Source organism: Leptonychotes weddellii, chromosome 10 (assembly GCF_054177405.1).
Source record: "Leptonychotes weddellii isolate Sample4059 chromosome 10, ASM5417740v2, whole genome shotgun sequence".
Classification (NCBI taxonomy): domain Eukaryota; kingdom Metazoa; phylum Chordata; class Mammalia; order Carnivora; family Phocidae; genus Leptonychotes; species Leptonychotes weddellii.
The window spans coordinates 63,559,982-63,585,221 of NC_138378.1; the positions used below are offsets into that span (position 1 = coordinate 63,559,982).

Consider the following 25,240-nt stretch of genomic DNA (forward strand, 5'->3'; position numbering starts at 1 on the left):
GGAAGCCTCTTTGGCTCTTTCTTCCCTAAGACCCTATTATGCAATTCTAATAATGCTTTCTTTTGTAGTATTATTATAGCATTGACCATAGCCAGCCCTGGAATATGGACACGTGTATACTTGTGTATTTTTCCTACAAAAGTATAAACTGTTAAAGACCAGGAACGTATCTTTACTATGATGGCACAGCACTCAATTATTATTGATTAACCAGCACATATCAAGCTGTTATCATCGAGTGAAAAATGATCAAAGAGTCACATCTACCCTTAAATCGGCAATAATTTATTTGTGCAGCTCTGAGAAACACGGAGCAGAAGCCGGTGTAACGTTCAGTGGGCATCCTGCTTCTCCGTACCACTGCCTTCGCTCGTGGAGACAAGGCGCCCGGCCAGCACGCACCGGAGCGGCGCGCTCCGTCAGGGGAGCCCCGTGCGTACGCCCATCCAGCCGGCCCGCGGGCCACACTAACGCGACGCCCGCGGGCGGTCGGTACACGCCGCACGGCCCCGCCCTCGGTAGTGCAGAAACTGCCCAACAGGGTCAAGCTGGCATGACTAATGACTAGTGTCTAATGACTCTAAAATGAGGAAGTGTTTCTCAAGAAATAAGGAATGAGAAACATCTCTAGATTTTTCCCCAAAAGTCTTCTTTAAAATATTTAAAAAAAAAAGTCTAAAATTTATAATGTAGTTAATTTAGAAGTTTTGGCTTGACAATATTTTTATGTATTTCAATATATCTAATTCAAAATTATATTCCTCTATAGGATATAGCTCTGCCATTTTGCAGCTGCAATTTCAAGTTACTGAACCTCAAGTATGTTTCCCTCTCTGTGGAATGGACTAATACCATCTGTCTCATTGAGTGGTTATGAAAATTAAGTCTGTACATAAAAGGCCAAGGACGTAAGAGCCATTCATAAATGTTGGTCTCTCTCCCAAACTGAGGTAGCATCATTACTTCACCAATATGAAGAGAGCTAGAACAAAATAACCAATCTTTACAATAAACAAAACAGATCTTTTCTTGTAAAGTCTGAAAATCAGTTTACATTTACCCATTAATATCAACTAGATAATGTTCTCAGTAGTTACATACTCATTCATGCCCACGGATACTTGCCTTGCCAACATAGTTTAAAAATATTCAAAATCTATTTGAGAGAAAAAAATGTCTATATACAAAACAATCAGAGAACATTTCAAAGCCATATTTAGTGCAATAGGAAATGAACCCTCAGATCATCTGGAGCCAGTGTTAGGGAAACCTTCTTCAAAAAGTTACATCTTGAAATCAAACACAGAACCAAATAAAAAGTCTAATAGATTAGGTCATCTGAGAAGCTAAAAAGGCAGCACAAATGGGCACAAACAAAACTCTACAAGGGGTGAATGAGAGACAAGATAAAGATATTTAGACTTGATCCTGTAGTGAACAGAAAGCCCATATGCCTAAAAATATAATAAAATTAATATCTGAGGAAAATGTGACAACATCTATAAAAGCTGAAGTAAACCAAGGTAACCAGAACCCAATTTGGTAACAAGTGAAGTCCAGCCAGCGTAGACAAACTTTTTCTGTAAAGGGTGATGAGGAAGTATTTTAGGCTTTGAAGTCCATATAGTCTCTGTCACAACTACTTAACTCTGCTATTACAGCATGATGAAAACAGCTAAATGACTGAGTATGCCTGTGTTCTAATAAAACTTTATTTACAAAAGCAGGCAGCAGACTGGTTTTGGTCCCTGGCTATAGTTCATGAACTTGTGGTCTACACTGAGGAAGTAGGAGAAAACAACACAACTTAGTTATCTTCTTTACATGAGATGGGAAAAAAGATAACATCAAAATTGGGAGCCTGAAATGAGGATAGTAGTGGTGTTACTGATAGAAGTTGACAAGTTTGAGAAAAAACATTCATTTACAGACATGATAAGTTAGTGGTTGTCAGAGAGTGGGTGGGAAATAACTACCAATGGGTAGAAAATGTCTTTTTGGTGTGATGAGAATATCTAGAGTTAGATGGTGATGATTGTACAATTCTGAGAACATACTAAAAACCACTGAATTTTATAATACATGCATTTTATCTCAATTTTTTAAAACTGGGAGGAAATACATGCTGAGTCTGAAGTTAGGGCAGAAGACCCAAACTGAGGTATGTCCCATTACCAATTAGATATGTGATGTGACAGTGTACTCATAAAAGTTAAGGGCAGATGGGGGCGCCTGGGTGGCTCAATCGTTAAGCGTCAGCCTTCGGCTCAGGTCGTGATCCCAGGGTCCTGGGATCGAGCACCGCATCAGGCTCCCTGCTCCGCGGGAAGCCTGCTTCTCCCTCTCCCACTCCCCCTGCTTGTGTTCCCTCTCTGGCTGTCTTTCTGTCAAATAAATAAAACCTTTAAAAAAAAAAAAAAAAGTTAAGGGCAGATGATCGTTTCCGAGATGAGGAGTGGCCATACAGACACTCATCAAAGGATAACAAGACAATACAAAAGTACGCTTCAGGGAACAAGAGGAGGAAACTAGACAGAGAAGGAAGGGCAAGAGAACACATGGGCATGACAAGATAGCGTTATAGAAAAACATGCACATACTAGTGTTAAGAAAGGTATTTAAACATCAGCATAAAAAGTAAGCAATAAAGAAAACAGAACTTTCACCAATCCTAACCATGTTAAAAAGATATAGTTCCCATTAAAGTAAAATTAGATAACCAATACCTAGTTTCCATAAATATTACTAACACATAGCCGAGTTAGGCTAATGACACACAAACCCAGTATTTTTCCATCATGAGCCCATGAAATTACCTTTAATCTAAAAAATCTCAAAAGCAGATGCTTTTGGTATAACTTTTCAGCAAAAATCTGCAATTATCTTTAAGCAGTAAAAAAATGCATGCCTGTAACTCTATAGAATGAAGTCTTAATACTAATCCTGTTTATGGTGTTGCCAGTGTGTGCCTTGTTTTCCAGACATCTCACCTGAATGGGTGGCCTTCATCTGATTTCTGGATAGCTTGGATCACACCCTTATATATCCTAAAGCTGATAGTCACAGAGAGCAGGGCCAAGACAATGTAGGCCGTTACACTCACAATGCTGAATACTGTCAGTGAGAGCAGCAGGAATAAGCTGGCGCCAAACACTACTCCCGTCTTCTTCATGTCTCTCCAGTAGAGGAGGTCAACCACTAAAAATTAGAAAAGGAGAAATCTGAAATTAGAACATTATTTTATCCATTTCGATTTGGCACATTTATATTTGCTCCACCTACAAAAAAAAAAAAAAGGTCTCTAAGGTAAAACCAAAACCTGAAGTGTTACAGAAAGATTAACTTCGTAAGCTGCATTTTAAACCCATTCTAAACTGTAAATTAGAATCAGACCTGCATCTATTTACCATAAATTTCCCTCATGCAAATCTGTTTCCTTCATGTCCAAATCAGTCTGGCTATACAATATACAAGATTGTTCAATCTCTCAAGCCCAGTATAGCAGACTTCTAATCCAAAACAATTTTCTTAAAAATCATCTTGAGGGCTTCCAACTTTGTTCATTGCATGATATAAATACAAATAATATAAAAAAATCTCAACACACACTCACTGAAATGATACTTCAATGATGTAAAAACATATTTATTTGCAGAAAAACCACTAATTCAAAAAAATGTTAAGCAATAAAACTATGAAAAACTACACATAGGAGTTCTACAGCTCTGCTTTTAAGAGACCTCTCTTCGAGAAACATAATGAAACTGTAACCTAACCTGGCTATCATTAAAACAAAAATTTCCTACAAAGCCAAAGACAAAGGGAAACAGCCTTTAGATTACCTGAAAAGCTACTTCTCTTTGAGAGTAGATAAATAAAATGCTATAAAAATGTAGGTGTCAAAGAAAACGAGAAGAACTAAATTTGTTACACTGTTTATATAATGTTTAATAGTAAGGAATCAGACAAAGCCAAACTTAGCAAGTTTGCTCTTGGCCTATGATCACAGAGCCTCTGTGGTGATCAAATATCCATAGGCCTGCGGTCTTAAGGTCAGGTTATGTACAACACACAAAGAATTCTGCAGTGTGCCAAAGGGTTCTTGAATTCACAGGCTAAACGTAATTTGTCTCTCTCTGGATTGTGAACAACTGGGGAACTGGGGGAGGTTAGTATCCTTATAGTAACATAAGTATGGGCATATTCTTGAGTACAATCTTAAATACCTGTTAATTTTTAAGATAAAAAAGGTAACAAAGAAAAACCACATTTCCAGGGGCTGCTCTGGCCTTGAGGTTCTCTAAGGTATGTAACTTTCCTTTACTGTTAGGGGTACTTCCGCGGGGAAAACTATGTATGTGAAATGTAAAATGTTGGAGTGTCTGACACACAACAGGGGCTCAACATTTATTATGTTTAGTATACACTTATTCTATTCTCCTATGATTTGATTTAAATGCTATTTCTTTTAAAGATTTTATTTATTTGACAGAGAGAGTGAGAGAGCACAAGCAGGGGGAGCAGTAGAAGGAGAGGGAGGTGCAGGCTCCCCGCCAAGCAGGGAGCCCAACGCGGGGCTCGATCCCAGGACCCCGGGATCATGACCCGAGCCGAAGGCAGACGCTTAACCATCTGAGCCACCCAGGCGCCCCTAAGTGCTATTAATTTAACATTTTATGATTTACAGTTTTGTGTTCAACCTCTAATTTCAATTCTTTATTCACATTTTCCCCTATCTCAAGTTCGTTCCAACCCTGCCTAAAACATCTACCTTAGTTTTGTTCTATTCAACTAGATCCTACTATTGTACCAATATAGTAGCACAACTGAGAAATAACCAGAACTTGAAGCAGTGTATCTATGCTATTCAAATGACATCATGAATAACGTCATATTGAATAAAGAGACAGCAAGCGATGCTAATAGTTTTGTGACAGTTAGCAAACATTTACTGAGCTGATACCTTTCAAGAAACTCAACCTAGTAAAATGAATTAAAAACCTGAAAACGGGGATGTGGACTTTTCTTTAAGGCCCTGTCCAACTCTAATACACTACAATTCTAGGAAGACAGTGACATGTAAAAACAATGACAAAAAAATTATAAAATAACTGTTGCACCATCATGAGAATTCAGAAGAAGAAAAAAACTGGAGGAAACTTTTAAAGACTGTGAAAAAGATAGAAGTTGAGCTGGGTCCTAAAGAATGGGTAGATCTAGAAAACGTAGATGCAGGTCTCATTATAAGTCTCTGCTAGCAAGGGTTCTCCTAATTAATGTAGTTTTGTTTGTTTATTTAAACAGGGTACCTGAGAGGGTGGGGGAAGCAATGATAAAGATTGCTCTTGGTAAAGTAATTCCTTCCTGTGAGGCTCCCCGCTGCTCCAAACAAAGCACTTAGAGTCTGGTGTTGGGTCACCTACATTCAACAACTGGCTCCATAACTTACTCGCTATGTGACCTCAAGCAAGTCACTAAATCTCTCTGTACCTCAGTTTCTGTATCTATAGAATACACATTCTATATTCTACATATTCTATGCAAACAGGAATGATCCTATTGAGATACTATGAGGATTAAGTGAGAAAATTAACAAAATTTTTCTTTAATAAGATAACGAATATACTGCATTTAATACAGTGCACAGCATATAATAAATTCTTAGTAAATGTCAGGGCTGTTATTTGTTGTTGTTATGACCATCGCAGTCACTATCACCATTCTTAGCGAGGTGTTAAATATAAAGAAAAAGAAAAGAAAATTTCAACCTCATGATTAACTTGCAAGTTAATAAATCATACTGCTGTTATAAACATGTTACTTTAGAAGCCACGTGGAAAAGGATTTTCAAACTTATCTAAGATTTCACTAATGCAGAACAAAAAGTCGACAACCTAGAAGCAGCAGCAAAGTAAAGCACACCTCAAATTTTTACATGAACAAATGCTGCCTTTAAAAATGTATGGTTCTCTAAGTGCTCCAAAACATTTATTAACCTTTGAAATCACTACTGGTAATAAATTAAAATAAATGCAGATATCTTCTCTATTCCTTACCATCATTAAAAACTATTCAATAAGACCTGATGATAAAAGAAATGCCTTCAGACTTGAGATGTACAACATACATGACTAACCTAATTACCTAACATATGAGTTATTGTCTGGACAGTTTCAATGACTAGATAAGAATTATTTATAACTGGTCTATAATTTCTATATAGATATGGTAGAAGAAATTTCCAGTGGCTCTAGGATTCAACAGACCCATAACCTAGTACTGACTCTGCAACTGTAAAACTCTGGATGAGGCTCCCAACTTCTCTGGACCTCAGTTTTATCATCAGTAATCAGGGCATTAGATAAATGATTTTTCCTTCCCCTTCAGAAACTAACACACAGTCAGTACAAAGATACACAATCAGTCCTGCATTCAAATTCCCAATCAGTGGATCTGTATTAATGAGATTTTATTGCTGTATTATCTGTGCCAAATATAAATTTTAAAATAACTCCTTCCTTTTTAGTTCTAGATTTTTTTAAGGGGAGAAGGGCTTAAATCATACCAGTCTTTTGAAATGAACCTTACTAAAAAACGCCTTCTTAAGTGTCAAACATTATTAAAACTTTAGGAAAACAAAAATTCATATTCCTACAATTTTTCAAGCAGTTATAAATTATATCATTATGGTCACAGTATGACAGAAGCTTAAAAAGAAAAAAAAAGACTGAGAAGCTACACACCTTTTAAGCCTGACAGATGTTTCAGAAATCTTTTCCAGGTTGCTGATCTACATTCTCCACACCTCCCTTTATTTCCTGAGTCAGTATTTACCAGGTACTCACATTGTGCCAAATACTGTTTATAGACTATATAACATTATCTCTTTCAATTATTAAAACCCTAAGAGGCCGGCTTTCAGACAAGAAAGTGAGAACCAGTTCTTACACGACTGGACTCAGATCACTTAATTAGTAAGTGATAGATCATGGATTTCAACACAGGCTTCCTATTGATAAAACTCATATGCCCCATGTATGATGCCAAATTGAAGGTTCAGCACATTAATGTTCTTCAAAATGTCACACATTTGCATCCATAGTGAATAGGCAGAGTGTTGGCAGATAATCACCATATGTGAGATGAATCACAAAGGCCAAGAAAGTCAAGGTAAAACTAACAAGATAGGTTAATTAATGAGACACAAATTTTAATGTGAATACTTAACCTACAGTTAAATCCAAAAAGGAGGAAAGAGCTCTATTCCAACATACCTGAAGCTATTTTCCCACAGTTGAAAACTATAATCAAGTTGTGAAAAAAAAATCTTTTAAAAGCTATGTGAATCTAATTAAGTAAAATTAGAAAATATATCCATGCAAAAGAACACTATGTAGCCAGTAAGGACAGTGATGTAGATCTCTATTACCAAAGAAACACGTCCATATTGATAAATAAAAACAAAATGTTACAAAAAGATTCATATAGTCAGATTTTAAAAACTTAGGATAACCATGAAGTTTGAAAGGATATCTAGTAAACACAGTTTGTACCTCTGGGTAGTAAGGGTAATAGATGAGTTTAACTTGCTTCTTTATTTCTTTCTATGCCATTTGAAATTGTCTCTCACCACCCCCCCCCAAGGCAAACATGAATTACTATTAAACTTAAAAAAAATTCACCCTTTCCATTCCTGTTCAATATCACTAAAGAACCTTATAACACAAGTGTGGTTTCCCAATAGGTTTTCCTATGGGGAGGAGAATATAATGTATGTTAGCTTAATAAATATTTAAATCCAGGTGATAGTTAAATTTTAACAGTATATAATTAAGTTGGTAACTCTGGTGCAACTCAATTTCCCCAAAGTTGATGATACAGGAATATCCATATATAAGGTCCAGTAGTATTCAGTGATCACAGCCTAAAATAAATTTAACTGCACGAGGGTACAGTAAACCCTAACCTACTATTTCTTTCTGCCTTTCATATGATTCCTAAGAATAAGGTCTTTTCAATAAATGGAAGACCTCTGAAAATCACAAATGTAAGCTACACATATTACATAAACATATGCAAAACCTATACAAGAATACTCAAAGCTGATATTCTGAAAGCCTTGTTGAAACAAGCCTTAGGAATGCTCTGGTGGAGCCACAGAGCTTAAAGCACTCAGGAGGAATAAAGGGAAGAAGAGCCAAGAGAGATAAGACAACTAGGTAATGCAGGTCATTCATAAGACAAAATTAATATATGCCAGAACAGGAAGGTCTGAGAGGCAATCTACACTGTTACCAAAGTCATTGTGCAAAATATAGAAGGATTTCAGTATTTTTTATGTAAAGAAATTTAAAAGATTGTTAATGAAGCTGCAAGGATGGAAAAATATTACATTATAAAAATATTAGCAAACAGGGTTGCCACCCTAATTAACAGTCTCCAATATTTCTAGTCTCTCAGATTCCTTAAATTGGTTTTAATGAAGAAATTCTGGAAGATTCCAGGATTGTTTATTCTCAATTAGAGGGGAGTAGTCATTAAGTTTTAATAAAACCCTGAGAAATATATTCAAATGCTGTGGCTTCTAATATTCATCAAGAGATTTATATCCATTAATTAATTTAGATATTCAATCCTGCTATCAAAATCAGGCAAAGACATTGCAAGAAAACTACAAACCAATATCCCTTATTAATACAGACACAATAACCCTCAACAAAATACAAGCAAACTGGATCCAACAACACATAAAAAGCATTAGATACCATGGCCAAGTGGTATTTATCTCAGAAATGCAAAATTGGCTCAACATATGAAATATGTTTCAGTCAATATAACACACCATATTAATAGAATTAAGGTCAAAAACTGCATGATCATCAAAACAGTCACAGAAAAAGCATCTGACGAAATCCAACACCCTTTCATTATAAAAACTCTCAACAAACTAGTAATAGAATGTCTTCATGCTGACGAAGGGTATACAAAAGACCCACAGCTAACATCATGCTTAATGCTGAAAGCTTTCCCCCTGAGGCCAGGAACAAGACAAAGATACCCACCCTCTCCACTAATCAACACTGTCCTGGAGGTATGAGGTACAGCAATTAGGCAAGAAAAAGAAAGAAAAGACATCCTGATCATAAAGGAAGAACTTAAACTATCTCTATTTGCAGATAACACGATCTTGTATATATAATATCCAAAGGAATCCACAAAACAGCTACTAAAATAAACAAGTCCAGAAAGGTTGCAGGACAGAAGATTAAATTAATATACAAAAATCCATCTTATTTCTATAAAAGCAATGGACAGTCTGACAATGAATTAAGAAAATAATTCCACTTAAAATAACATCAAAAAGAATACTTAAAAACAAAGTGAAAAAACCCCCAAGACTTAGAAACTAAAAACCACAAAAATATTGTTGAAGTAAGTTAAAGAAGACTTAAATAAATGGAAAAGACATCTCATGGGGCACCTGGGTGGCTCAGTCATTGAGCATCTGCCTTTGGCTCAGGTCATGGTCCCAGGGTCCTGGGATCGAGCCCCGCATCGGGCTCCCTGCTCCACGGGAAGCCTGCTTCTCCCTCTCCCACTCCCCCTGCTCGTGTTCCCTCTCTCGCTGTGTCTATGTCAAATAAAAAGATCTTAAAAAAAAAAAAAAGACATCTTGCGTTTATGGATTAGAAGGCATTATTATTAAGATGGTAATACCCCTCGGGCACCTGGGTGGCTCAGTTGGTTAAACGACTGCCTTCGGCTCAGGTCATAATCCTGGAGTCCCGGGATCGAGTCCCACATCAGGCTCCCTGCTCAGCAGGGAGTCTGCTTCTCCCTCTGACCCTCCCCTCTCTCATGCTCTCTGTCTCATTCTCTCTCTCAAATAAATAAATAAAATCTTTAAAAAAAAAAAAAAGATGGTAATACCCCTCAAACTGATATACATACAATACAATCTCTATCAAAACCCTAGCTGCCTTTAACAGAAATTGACAAGCCAGTTGTAGACTTTGTATGGAAAAACACAAGGTATCCAGAATAGCCAAAACAATCTTGAAAAAGAACCACAAACATGGAAAACTCACACTTCCTTTTTCCAAAACTTCCTACAAAGCTACAATAATCAAGGCAGTCTTGTAGTTGCACAGGATGGACGACAGATCAATGGATCAATGGAATAAAATTAACAATACAGAAATAAACACATTCACAGTCAGTTGATTTCAACAAGGGTGTCAAGACAATTCAATGGGGGGAAATTTTTCACAAATGGTTCTGGGACAACAGGGTATACAACTGCAAAATAAATGAAGTTGGACTCCTACCTTCCACCATACTAAAAACTAACTCAAAATGAATCACAGACCTGAAAAACTTAAACTATAAAACTCTTAGAAGAAAAAAATTCAGGTGCACATCTTCATGACTTTAGATCAGGCAGCAGTTTCTTTGATATGACACCAAAAGCACATTCAGTAAGAGAAAAAAATTAGACCTCATCAAAATTAAAATGAAAAATTTTGTGCTTCAAAAAACACTATCAAAAGATTAAGAAGACAGCCCACAGAATGGGAGAAAATATTCACAAATCAACCATCTGATAAGAGACTTGTATTCATAGTATATAAAAAACTCTTACAACAATAAAGAGACAAATAAGGCAATCAAAAATGGGAAAAGGGTTTGAACAGACATTTCTCCAAGAATATATACAAATGGCCAATAAGCAATGAAAAGATGCTCAACGTCATTAGTTACTAGAGAAATGTAAACCAAAACCATAATCAGATACCACTTCAGACGCACTAGAATGGCTAATATTAAAAAGATGGACAATAGCAAGTGTTGACAGGAAGTGGAAAGATTGGGACCCTCTTACATTGCTGATGGAAATGTAAAATTCAGTCACTGTGAAAAACAGTATGGCAATTCCGCAAAAAGTTAAGACAGATCTACCACACAACATAGCAATTATACTCTTAGGAATTTCCAGCCAGAAGACTAGAAAACCTGTGTTCACACAAAAACTTATGTTCATAGCAGCATTATTATTTATAACAACCAAAAAAGAGGAAACAACCCCAAATGTTCAAAAATTGATGAATGGATAAACAAAATACAGTATATCCACACAATGAAATATTACTGGTCCATAAAAAGGAATGAAGCACTGATACATGGTACAACATGGATAAACCTTAAAAACACGATGCTAAATGAAAGCTAGACACAAAAGGTCACACACTGTATGATTCTCTCTATATGTGATGTCTAAGAATGGGTGACTCTACAGAGACAGAAAGTAGATTAGTGGTTGTCAGGGGTTGGGAGGAGTAGAGATGAGGAGTGACTGCTAATGGGTATGGAGTTTTAGGGGGTGTGGATAAAAATGTCCTGGAATTAGATAATGATGATGGTTGCATAATTTTACGAATATACTAGAAATCAATGAACTGTACACCTAAAAAAATTTAAAAGTAAACTAAAAAAAATTCTTGTTTTTAACATGTTTCTCTACTAGGTTGTAAACCCCACAAGAGGCATGTTGCCTTACTATCTACCATATCCACAGATAAACTTTCAATAAATATTACTGATAGATTAGAATGGATGCATACTTTATGCAAGTTGGAGGCATGTACTAATTTCAATTTATTCAAAAAATTTTTCTGTGCTTTGGATTTCACATTAGTTTTATTTAAACTATTTTCAGATATCTACACTTATTCAGTAACAAATAGCAATGCTTTCAGATAACTTATAAAACAGTAAATATCGTTTTATAGGCTTGTCTCTTCTTACTACACCCTGAAGGACTGATGAAAGCCTTTCATCTTTATACTCCCATTACCTGCTTCATTAAGATTTGCTGCATTGTCTCAACAGTGGCCAGATTATTCTTAGGAACAGAAACATTTAAATTTAAAACTATACCATTTTCAAATTAAAATAAAGGACATCTTTAAGAAATATAATGCTAATTTGGGATTCTTCTGTAATTAATAGTTCTCTTTATGAATAGACTTTAATGGCCTCTTTATTCTTGAGATACTAAAATTAACACCAAGGGCTTGTACAAGAAAAGCTTATTAATGTTTCATGATTCCTCAAGTCTCCTATACTGAAAACTAAAGTGTTGATCATGCAAGGTAACCTACTGTAGCCTTAACTTTAGTCTTTTATAAAATATTCATGAAATCTCCTTTTAAAGATCTGAGATTAATTTAACAGTGCCTGTCCTCTCATAACTGTGGGGAATGCTTACGGACTACTGTACTAAAATAATGCTGATCCTTAAATTCTGGTTGTTTAGAAAAAAGTGATTTACTCCCCGCAGTGGTGCCCACTTTTATTTCCAAAATAAAAATCTGAAAATTTTTTATTTTGTGTTTTGTGCAGTGCTCAGAGCAGCATCCTTATCAAACTAAAATTTTAATTTGAAAACAACTCTGTACACTACCATCTTTTCTTCAAAATAAAAACTTCTGGCCCAATATAGAGTAAGAAAAGTTGCCTACACTTGGTAATCATAAAATGTCATCTGTCATAACTAAAAATAGTGCTACCATGCATGCCTTACATGCAAAAGTCATCCAATTACATTTTGCCTCAAATCAAATTCTTACTGAAGCTCTTCCTTGAATAGCCTCAAGTCAGTTTTCAATTTTAAAATCTTTTGTCTAGGGGGAAAAAGTTGAACTAGCGGGTCCTAAAACTACTGGTAGGGCAGGGAATCAGGCTGGCAGGACAATAATTACTTCCTAAGCAAAAGCAAATATTAAGTTTTCTTTAATGAAGTCAGGCAGTTAAATGGGAAATTAATAAACAAGTATATATTAGAATGATAATAAAATGTTATTTTTCACGACCATAATCTTTAAATAGGTAATTATGTATTTATTAGGAATCATAATCCTTACATTCTTCTCAATGGCCAAGAAAAGTGACTAGAATTCAGAGTTGATCATTTAGCCCTACATAGTAAGCTCTCACCTCCACCCAGTAAGCACTCACCAAGCTAGTTAAGTGACAGGTAGAAGGTCCAGAAAAAGATCTGTATAGAATGGGAACTTAACTCTTCCAGCAAAGACAGTTAAGAGGGGCGTGAGTCCTATTTCTTCCTTCAATTTACCAGCAGTATGACCCAGACTAGATCACTTAACCTAGTTTCCTCCTGTATAAAATTAGAAAATGGATACCAAACTAAGTAGTTAGTTGAAGCTGAAAAGAAATTTCACACAATGGAAATGCTTGGTGAACTAAACACACTAAATAAAGGTAATATTATAAGAGACAAAGTCAAGCAGGGCAATCAAATATTAAATGCAATGCTTCACTAAGCCCGGATTTCTTGAAATATGAATTCAACTTTCTCTGAAAGCACTGCTAATTTGGTTTCAGTGAGCAAGGTTCAGGTTGATGGATACCTACAACTGCTACAAAGTACCTCAACCAAACAGTTGACAAAAAATACTGGCATCTCTCTTGGCCATCTCCTCTTCCTATAACTTGAGTTTCCTGAAAGATCACGCACAATTTTGGGTCCTTGTCTCTTTTATCACTAAATCTTTCCTGTTTTACTTCCAACAACATTACAACGCATTGGCCAATTTCTACCACTACACATCTGAGGAAAAAGCATTTTAAGTAAAATCAGCATAAATTCTATACTTGCTTTTTCTATAATTTAGTAATCCCCTAATCTGAACAAGGAACTGTCCTGAGTACTAAATATGTACCGCTTTTGCGCCATCCTAAAGTCGAACTATCTAAGTTATGGGCTCAGTACATACTGAGGCTTAGAAGTATTATTAAATAAACTATGTAGGGTTACAGATTGAAATTCTGGTCTGACCACAAAAGTCTCACTTTCTCCATCATACCACATTTTGTATTTAAAGGAGTGTGTCAGTACTCATACAGGCCTCATTTGTTAAGTTAAATTCACCAATTTATTTAGTTCATGTGGCAATGAAGAGACAATAGTATTTTGGTGTCTATCAATACCTTCCATAAATGCCTAAATGGTGACTGGACTGAAACGTGAATACTTCCTTTAATCTCACATTCTATTTCTAGCTTTATTAGAAGGCAAAAAATACAGCAGAAAATAATTCTAATTTCCCACTTCCAATTTCTCTAAACCACAATAATTCTCCTTCCACAGGAAAATTTATATAGCTAATTCCATTTTCTCTAAGATAAAGCTAAAAAAAATCTTTAAGCATGTTAAATACATATATTCCTAACCAATGATTCTCCCTACCTGTGCCAACGTGAATAATCTCTAGTTGTAAAGGATGTCAAAATAAGGACTCTACCTATAAAAAGCCTGTTAGTTCCAGTAAATTTTAGTAAGCATGCAGTTATTTATTTTAAATTACTAGAACTGATCAAGATGTACACAAATGTAAACATGAAATTAGAACAAACATTGGTTCAATGCATAATTTACTATGGTTTAAATTTTATTTCTTATTGGCATCCAAGCATTACATCACAAGAAATAGGAACCAAACCTTAGAAATAGGAAATCACTGCTCAAAATCCTATTTTCTACTAATAAGAACTAAATGGAAAACATACTGTTCTGTAATTCCAGAAACCTGGAAAGCTTAATAGACTGGACTGGGGGGGGGTAGGGGCTCAAAGCAAATTATTAGTACAAAGAAAGAGAATTAACTTCAATACTAGGTAAAATAATTATATCTATACAGACAGCCCATAACTTAGATGGTTCGACTTTAGGATGGCGCGAAAGCGGTACGTATTTCGGAGATCTGATACTCTGAATTTTGATCTTTTCCCGGGCTAGCGGCACATGGGACGCTACTCTCGCGAGGCTGGGCAAGCGGCAGCTCCCAGTCAGCCACGTGATCACGAGACAACTTATAAAACCATTCTGTTTTTCACTTTCAGTATAGCATTCAATGAATTACATGAGACAGTCAACACTTAATTATAAAAGAGGCTTTGTGTTAGATTATTTTGCCCAATTGTAGGCTAATGTAAATACTCTGAGCACGTTTAAAGTAGGCTAGGCTAAACTATGATGTTAGTAGTTTAAGTGTATTAAATGCATTTTCAACTTACAATATTTTCCATTTATGATTCATTTATCAGGATGTAACCCCATCATAAATTGAGTAAGATCTGTACTTCTATAACCATTTATACCTACCATATTCACACTGAATATAAATGCTCACTGGAATAAACAGCGGATAGTATAGACAAATGAGGTAGTATTCCCATCAGAATGCTAAAACAGACCAGAATAACATATATCGAATTATTTTAGATTATTTCAGTGGAAAAATAAACAAATGGGTGCATCCAACAAAAAACAGCTATAATTCCTCTTATTCTTATGAAAATCGTAATTTTAACAACTCTGCAGTCTGAGAGTAGAAATTCCTAAATCTATCTCAATGCCCAACTCTTAACAATAGATTTGCAGGGATATCAGTAATATCTGATAATTTTTAATCTTTAAGTTGCTTTGAGCTCCTCAAGTAAATGCTATATAGAATAAATCTGATAGTGGTGATACAGTATTTGAGGAGAGACAATAGTATTTTGGTGTCTATCAATACCTTCCATAAATGCCTAAATGGTGACCGGACTGAAACGTGAAAGCCCTGAAGATTTAAAAACATATGTTTGTACATTTTACACACACACACACACACCAGTAACAAAAGTCAGCAACATCCATGATGAAGCAGAGAAACAGAAAATTTGGTCTCAGAATACTGCTCTGAAGATGCAAAGAAGAGAGCTGGTTAAATTAAATTTAGTAACATTGTTGAGCCTAAATTCTAGCAAGAGATAAGATCAATTGAATAAATAAAAAGGGAACCTGGGGGATACCTAGAGACCAAAATAAGAGTTCTATTCACTGCTTAAATATTCTTCCTACGTGCAAGCATGTAATCCAACCCCTAAGGACAAAGAGAAATTATTCTCTCGGCCCACAGAGTCCCCACTAGGCTTAACATTTTGACAATACTCAACAACTAACCACACCTACCTTCTTTCACTGCTAGTGTGAAAGACTACTGCCTATTTTACTGCAGAATGAAGACCATACAAAAAGAGAGATACACCATGTTCAATAAGATGACAAAGACTATATAAACGAACAAAAATCAAAACATGGGTCTATTTAGTAGGTTTCATATTTTTCAACCTTCAGTTGTTCAAAGAAATTGTATAATAAAAACAAAAGCCCCATGTTGTCAGCTATGTGGTCCTGAATATTTTAATCCCTTTCATTTTCTTGGTTTCCTTACCTGTAAAATGAGAAAGTCAGAATAAACAACTAATAAGGTGCCCTGTCTGCACTTTTCAAGACTGCATGTATAGGGTTTGAGGCCAGGACTAAACCTAGCTGAACATCAGAGCTCTCAGCCTCTCCCTTCACCGAGGTATACAGAACCAATGAGGAGACCCAATGGCGAAGCCACTGCTGTTTCTGACTTCATGGAATTCATGGCTAGATACACATGTATATCCAGATACATATCTATTTATCCATACAGACATTAATATAAGATATATAGGCATCCTGACTCTTTTCCTAGCCTCTAAATTCCAGGAAGGCAGAAACAGTGGTGGCTTCATCACTGTGTCTCCTTGTTGACTCTGCACAGTATGCGGGAACAATGGAGTACCTCCACCTGAGAGGATTCGTAAACTGACAAAATAACTGTTTCAGAGTTAAAACGATCAGAAATGCATATGTAATATTTAATCTTGGCCAAAGTTTCAGGACAGACACTTTCATACATTTGTACAATATTTTGTACCATCTCAAAAAATAATACTGTGTATCATCTTTCTGGAGGGCAATTTTGCACCATGACCCAAAATCCTAAATACTGTAACCCAGCAATTTGGAAATACTCATGGATAAAAACAAAGATTTATATTCATTTTAGCACTGTTTATACTTGCAAAAACATTAGGAATAACTTGAATTTTTAACTAGATGGGATTAATAGTACATACTTAGAATGATACAGCCATTAAAACAATGTAGAATATATTTTAAATAAAAGGCATTTCCCCATTTAGTGAAAGACTACATAACAAAACGTACCGTATGACCCCCTCATCATACACACACCACTAAAATTAATACATCAAAATAAAACCACTCCATGTGAAGCAAAAGTTTTAGTCTTCAAGACACCTAAATTTTCTACAAAAATGTATATATATTTATGTATATATAGTGTCGTGCAGCTAAACCAAGATCTAGAATATTCAATGAATGCCTAAACATTGTGTTTCAACTAAGTTTAGAACTAAAAGTAAGGGCCTTCCTCCAAACAGGTCTCAAAATTGATTAATGCCAAAGTTCCCTCCTAAGGCATTTTTTGGCTTTCTCAGGAGGTACGTGAGGCATTTATGTCACGCAGCAAGACCCCTGCTCCTCTCTACCTGAATGTCAGTACGCACGTACAACTGTGCCCATATTCAGTAACCTTAAGCCTCTAAAGAAACTCCAAGTGGTTTATCAAACGTAAAGACCCCCTCCCTATAAGAACCTCTGCAAAGAAGTACGCTCCAGAAATGGGCCAAAGGCAGTTTGTCTTAAGATATAATCAAATTGAATTTTAATGCTGGAAACACTTCTGACGCCATCCCACAGAACTTGTCTCAAAGGTCGCCTACAGCACGTTAACTGCCAAATTCAAAAAACACTAGTAATAATGGATAGTGTCACACAGGTTTCTAAAATCCCACAGGGTCCACAACCATTGCTCAATCTTCATACTAAACAGCTTCTCTGTAGTATTTAACCATTCAATTCCTAATTCTTTATCATTAAACTTGTCATTTCTCTGAGCGTCACGGAAGTTCTATAGTCACTTCAAATCTGAAGCTTCTAAAACTGAACTTGGCATCATTTCTGCCTATTTCTACTGATACTAAAAAGCTCTAGCACTTCCAGTGTTCCACTCCAACTGAAATCATGTTGTCCTGAGTCCCTCCCTTACCCTAGTCCCACAAATCTATGCCCAATGTCAAGTATTTGAGTTTCTCAAATCTGTCACTTCCTTTTCATGCCTATTTTCAGGCCAAGTTCAGTCATTATTTGCTTTAAATCTGGGCACAAATACAGTCATCCTAACTTCGGCCTCTAAGTTCTCCTCGAATTTATCTTATACAGCACCCCAAACCAGTCTTTCAAACCTGCTGTCATTTTATCGCTCCTGACTTTAAAACTTCCAAAAGCTCTTTATTTCCTTCCTGGTAAAATCCAAAAGCCAATGTCTTCTGCAATCTGGCCCAAGGTATCTTCTCATAAAACCAGACAACCTCAAAACTGGAAGCCTAGAAATCAAAATGAGGAAACTGAATGAAGACCAAAAAGGGTAAGTTTCTTACTCTGGCCAAAATTAAGTTACCAAACCGGAAACTTAAAAACCTAAATCAGTATTTCCTAAATTTGCCTGATAATAACACGAATGACACCAAGATGTTTAATATACAGATTGCCAGGCCCTTCTGCTGTAAATTCTGATTCAGTAAATCTGAGTCTGATCACAGGAATCTGTATATTTAAGAAGCGCTAGGTGATTCTCATCTTCAGAGAAGTTTGAGGAAACCTGACCTAGATCTTGCAAATCTTCTATATTCTTTGACCATGTCGATCTTATCTTTCAACTGCTGTCTTATACTCTATTCTAGCCAAAAAGCTCTACTCACTGTCTCAATTATACTTTGTTTAGAGGTTATATCATGCTCCCACCCTACCTAAACCTCCAAACCTTCCCATTCCTTCCTATTCTAAGCTCTTCACAATCTTAAGCAATGCTTTCCATATAACCCCAATAATCAAGTACCATGTGGATTTCATTTGTTGCAATTATGCTGCTAAGAATGGAAAATCAAAGATAAAAAAACATGTAAGAGAATACAAATTAATACTGGTTTTAGCCTGAAAGATAAAATGTCTTAAATACTAGTTAATCAGCAACAAAACAAAACAAGAAAAAACAAACTTTTTAAAACATTGAAATCAGAGTAGCTCTCACTTCTGTTACACTATTATACTTCACCATCGTTAGACGACTGTGTTTCAACCATGGCACTTAAGGTAAGGAGGTAACAGTAAGAAAAAAAAGGGGGGGGAGCGCTAAGTTTTTTTTTTTTTTTTTTAAGTAAACCCAGAGCTTAGATTTGTTTCTCTTCTCTATTGTCACACACTTCTCCTAAAATGAAAAAACCTCATTTCCTCATAAAATGGGGAAAAACTCATTCCATGGAAGTTTCACCTCCTCAGTGATTTCCATTTAAGTCGTAATCTATATTCTAAAATGTTAATACTAAAATATAACTTCACCAATAAATCAGAAAAATAGGTAACAAGCAAAAAAAAAAAAAAAAGAAAAGAAAGACAAAGACAAGCACTAAAATATTAGGCCATTCCATTTAACATACAATGTGAAGCTCCCCAGAGATATCCAAGAGTAAATGTGATTTTGTATTTAGTGCCTAAAAATAATAAAAATAAATCTCTGGCATAATATGGGCTATACTGGATTTTAATTGCTCCTGTCTCAAAATATCCCTAAATTAGTTCAGCAAATAAGATGTTATTAAATAGTCTAAGATTTAAATTATTAATACAGATCCTTAGTATCTGCAGAGTAGACCCTGATGCAACTTTTACCTATTTTTAAAGCTTTTTTTATTGTATTGTTATCACTACTCTCAATTTTAATTATCAAACACTAGTGTTTCAATTCGCCTTTCATTAGGTCAGAAGGATGAAGAAATAAAAATCCTTCTCTTCATTAAATTCACATATAAAGAAACCATACAGGTAAAACTCCAAAGCTGTACTGTTTTCTGGTCTTTAAATTGTAACTATAAAAATCTTTGTCTCAATGTGAACTCAATCTCAAACTCACCTTTTCCCCGCATTTATTTATTGAACCAATTTTTAAAAGGATGTTATGAATGTTACTGTAATTAGCTCCACATATTGCTTTTAGAAACATTATCACCAATTGTGCAAGCAATGCTGCTATAGAAGGAAATAACATTTTTTAAAAAACTATAAAACTTAAATGTGGCCAGAAAAAAAACCTGTGTGTAATGCCTACCTGGACTACTTAAAATAGCTCTAATTATTTTTAAGACAATTTATTACAAGGGGTCAGATATATAGCTTACCACCTTCTCTTTTTTTAAAAAAAAAAAAATGGCACATTTAACCATCTACATAAAATATTTTTAAAATATTCATTACAGTCAACATTTTAGCACTTATGGGCTTAAATTCTTACACAATGACCCACTGAGACTTGAAAGGATCTGCTGGGCTTTCAAGGGGGAGGAAAGGGGATCAAGATCACTGATTGGTTATTAGAAGGACAAAGGTTAAAGACTTAAATATAGACATGCATTTAAAACTAGTGTGTATACAACTTAATGACTTCAAGATATACAAAAATATAATCTACTTAAAATGTGACTGATAAAGACATTAAAGGTTCAATCAGATTTCCAAAGAAGAAACAAGCTTAATTGCAAACACAGTATCCTACTACCTACAGAAATCTTGGATAGAATTTCAACTATACCAAATCAGCTTTAAAAAAAAATAGTCACAGAAAATATGCCATTATGTAATACAAAGATAGCTGTGTGAATTTATCGCACCAAAGTGACCAACAAATGAAACTACACTGTTTACAATGTGCAAGATTAAAGAACAGAACCTAATCAACAATAGGACTGCAAAGCCTAAATCAAATGCCAGTGAAACAGAACAGCATGACATTTCCTCATACACAACCAAATATAAAAACATATGAAATAGCTGTTTTAATCTTTAACTTTTAAAGCTTTCATAGGCTCCATTTCCAATCCAAAATATATCTAAAATTGCAAAGCTTATTCATAGCAACATATTATTGGTTGCATAAAAACACTGAATAGAAGATTAAAAAGCACATATACCCTTATCCTTCCAATTTTTCTTCTGACAGTCCATCTCTGGTCACGATCTGCCCTCCAGATGCAATTATCAATTATGCATACCAACAGAAAAGCTGTAACTGCACAAAGCTACCCTGTGAGACATGAAATACCGTTTCCTCCACCGAAGTCTGCAGTCTCTGCTGCACAACTGCAGCAGGACCGGAGTCACCTGACGTCTTCTGGGTGTGGAACAATCTGACGCAGTGCAATCTGTAACTAGGCTGCTAATACTCAGGCACTACCGCCTTCCTCCTGTGTGTTTATTGTTCTAATCTTTTGCTTGTTGCTCATACCAAAGGGAGCTACTTTTGCAGGGGGAGGGGCAGGCTACCAAAGAAAGGAAAGAAATGAGAGCTGTTCTTTTGGCAGAGTTAACCACTGAATATATGTGAAACGCACTTACAGCCATATGCAATTTTTTTCTTTTCATAGATGGGTGAATTATGCTGTTGGTTTCAGTTTCATTTAAAACCCTAAAATCAATAGTTACCTAATAAGATAAAAATGGACTGATCCAAAGAAGGGTAATAGCTTAAATTTCAAGCCTGGGAAATGCTGAATCTCTTCCTACTTTCTCCTGAGTTTATTAATAAGGCTTAAAGCATTCAGCATTTGCACCCTTATGAGGGTATGAGTGGAGAATCACAAAGTCAAATTGTTAGTATTTGCTGAATATATGCTACTTAAGGAAAAAAAGGTTTTATTCAATTTCAGGAGTCTCATCTTTCTAATGTAATGCTATTTCTTCTTTTACAATAATGGAAATCTAGACACTCAAAAATATGTATTTATTCCTACTCATCACCTGCTACAACTCAATCTTTCAATAAATATCTATTAAACATTACTGCAGATACTATTAATAGACTCTTAGCTTGAAGAGAAATATTCATGTGCTAATTATATCATTTGCCTTGGGAAAATGACATAAGACAAAACCAAAATTTTACTGATAAATACAAAAACAAATCTATGTATAGGACTTCCAAAATTTTTGCTCAACTTTCTAAAACTGGCATTCACTCCAGTGCAGAATGTCTTTACTAATGTTCCACAACTGGTTTAACTGATACAAGCATTCAACGAAGCTATACAGGCAATATTTAATGACAAATCAGCTAAAATGTTCTAAAGTGTGTGACAGGATAAAGTATTATAAGATATATGGCCTATGTACAGAAGTACATACTTCTGAAGATGATATAGCTACACTGAAATTGGCATATTTTCTGGAACTTGCTATAAAACTCTGCAAAATCCTTAGAATCAGAAGTAGTCCGGTCAATGACTCAGTTCTTTCCTATCTGCCTTTCTAACTCCATACATAAATAAAGCAAAGCAATTTTTAATGAGAGTCTACTATTCTAAGCTCAAAAGTTAGTATCTAACTTAAAATTTTATTCACTGCACCCGTGTACAATGTGGTATTTGAGAACCCTGTCGCAAAGTCATACAATGGCTGAAAAAGTCTGGCTTCTCCACACGATACTTTGAAATCTCAAACCATTCAGTTAAGTATGAAATATTTCCAAAACACTATCTCTAACAATGAATCCCTTGAAACTGCGAAGACATGTAAATACTTTAGCATTAGAATAAAGCACTCAAAAACAGCTCCCAAACGCTGCTTTCAAGACAGATTACTGCACAAATAGGAGAGAAAAAAAAGATTTCTTGCGACAAAGGTATTTGCTATTTATCCTATTCATATCTGCTGGTACTTGATTTGATTCAAAACATTTAAAAATAGTTTCAGAGAACAAGAATGTGTGATAATAATAACCATTCATCTAAACATTAAATACATTTAAAAGCTCCCCTGGCAGATTTAAAAGTCAAAGTAGGAGCCCTGAAATTTGATCTTACATACTGATACCTAATTCTTTAATTTTTAGGGTCTTTGCAATTGAAACTATTAAGTTTGCAGGAAAAACTAACTCATATAAATCAACTGACATTTTGCCCGTTTCTTTCTTAAAAAGTTTTAAAGGGGTTATTTTAAGTTTGGTTAGCTAAGCAAGAAAAGTACCGAAATTTAAAAACCTGATGATACAAATCTGTTAAAAACATAAAGCCATATGAGCTATGCTTTTAGTGAGGATCAAATGAATTAGTGTATGCAAGGCCTTAGGACAGTCCCTGACAAAAAATGGCCCTATATAAGTCCTAGCTATTTAATACTATTATTATGCTACAAATAACAATCAAGCTAGTAGGAGATAAGGTACATAAAACACATCTAAGAAAGCGCATATATGAAGCCATTCAATTCTAGGGAATAACCCAATACCTTTCTAAACAAGTACAAGAATACACACACACACATTATTGTGCTTTGCTATACAGTTCCATTATACTCCAGCTCAGAAAAATTTATACATGGACAGTTTATAGGTCCTACTCCACACTAAATCTCAACATAACAGACAAATAAAGGACATAAATCTGTTAAAAACTTACCTTCATTTATTTTGTTTTCCTTCAAATACTTAATATTTTGTTTAAAAAATGAACTCTTTCAAGGGCAATTTTCAAATAGAACATACATCCCAACTTGTAAAACAGCACTTTGAGTATTTGGGACAGGAACCTATTTTTACCTGAAAAGTAAAAGCTTCCAAAGGAGGAGACCACAGAAGATTGGGGAGGGTGGGTGATGGAAGACATTCTCCTTTTTAAAATGCAAAATTAGCCTTACACAGAACTTTTGAATTAAATTTTCCAAAGTTCACGTTTGGCGACTTCCCACTCCTCAATATCCACATCCCCAGTAGACAAAGCATGACAAAAACAAAGAAAACCTCCCAAGCATAACCCTAACTCCTTTCCAAAGGGTACCATGCTCTAAAATTACCTACACTTTCTAGATTTTTCTTCTCCTATCTCAAATCAAAACTCTCATTTTCTTAGCACACTTAACCTCAGTAGTAGGAAAATCATGTGATTAAGTCAATTCCTACTAAAGAAATAAAAAAAATTCCTTTCTCTATAACCTTCTCATGTAGAGAGAGTGAGTGAGTGTGTGTGTGTGTGTGTGTGTGTGTGTGTGTGTAAATAGCAGGATTTCAGACTGAAGACTGTACTTTGGAACAGGCAGCAATATATAAGCTGTAAGTCCGTTCCAGCCAGCCTTCCCAAGATATTCCTCCTTTCCCATTTCTTTCCTTCCTCTACTTCTGAACCCCAGAAAAATTCAAGTTTGTTTGTTTTCTTTACAATGTTTAGAAATCAAGGGAAATAAATGAAAAAGAGGTGGTCATTTGGATTTAAAGTAATATTCTCTAAGTTGGGGAATGCTAGTATACAATTCTTGATAGCTAAAATAAATACTTCTACTTTCTGAAAACAGAAAACAAGAACATTTAAAAAAAATAAACAATTATAGTTACACAGGAGTTTTAAACTTATTTCAATATTTAATTATCCTGAGCTATATACAAAAATATAAAACTAAACATACGTCTCATTACTGAAAGGTATTAAACAATGCTGTTTAATACCATAAGCTGTAATATAATGCCCTCTATGGACTAAATTATAGCACTTCAACATTAACTACTAAATTGAATCTGAAGACATGGAGAAACCTTAGTCTAGAAAATGAATGGAATACAAGTTCAAATGGCAAAAAAATAAGAGTATTTTAAAGTTTATAAACAATTTCATATAAGTTGCTAAAAACAAATACTAAAATCCATAGAGAAACTGAAAGTGATATATTACTAAGAACTAAATAAATGCTGATTTCATGTATTATAATCTAAAATAAATATACATATTCCAAAAGATCCAAAACATTTTAAAATTCAGAATCAAAAAATTAATAGTTACTAGGCTCTGAACAGATCTTGTAAAACTTGTAAGTTTTCACCAAACTACATGGGTCTGGGGGAATCTTTAAGGTCATTCCATGTTTAAAATAACATGACTCAAGCATTTGTCTGATTCAGTACAATGTGTCAAAATCCCTTTATAAAGTCATTTTTAAAGTCATTTGTTAATGTAAAGCAAATATCCACAATTCACTAAATTTCTCTGGTCATCTGAATTTATTCCCTATAGTCAATTATAAAGCATTCTGTAGACCTATTTTCTATATACAACACTAGATGGCACCAACACCCATCCAGTAGATTGTCTAATTCTGGGCATGCAGTCCAACAAAAACTGTGTTCCCAATTTTCTGAGTCTTTCTGTCTGATACTAGGGAACTAGAGATCAGAATACAATGGCA

At 35.1% G+C, this 25,240-nt stretch overlaps 1 protein-coding gene across 4 annotated transcripts in view; it reads right to left on the reverse strand.

The window, feature by feature from the left end:
• RTN4 (reticulon 4) overlaps nt 1–25,240 on the reverse strand; it is a 70,212-nt gene that overhangs the window by 10,698 nt on the left and 34,274 nt on the right. For 3 of the 4 annotated variants that reach the window (XM_081832020.1, XM_081832021.1, XM_081832022.1), the window contains one exon: nt 2,991–3,198. In XM_081832020.1, the coding sequence (XP_081688146.1) occupies nt 2,991–3,198 (208 nt within the window). Of the gene's footprint in view, nt 1–2,990; nt 3,199–20,985; nt 21,256–25,240 lie in introns of those variants that run through there. The other variant, XM_081832023.1, reaches the window with a different exon arrangement.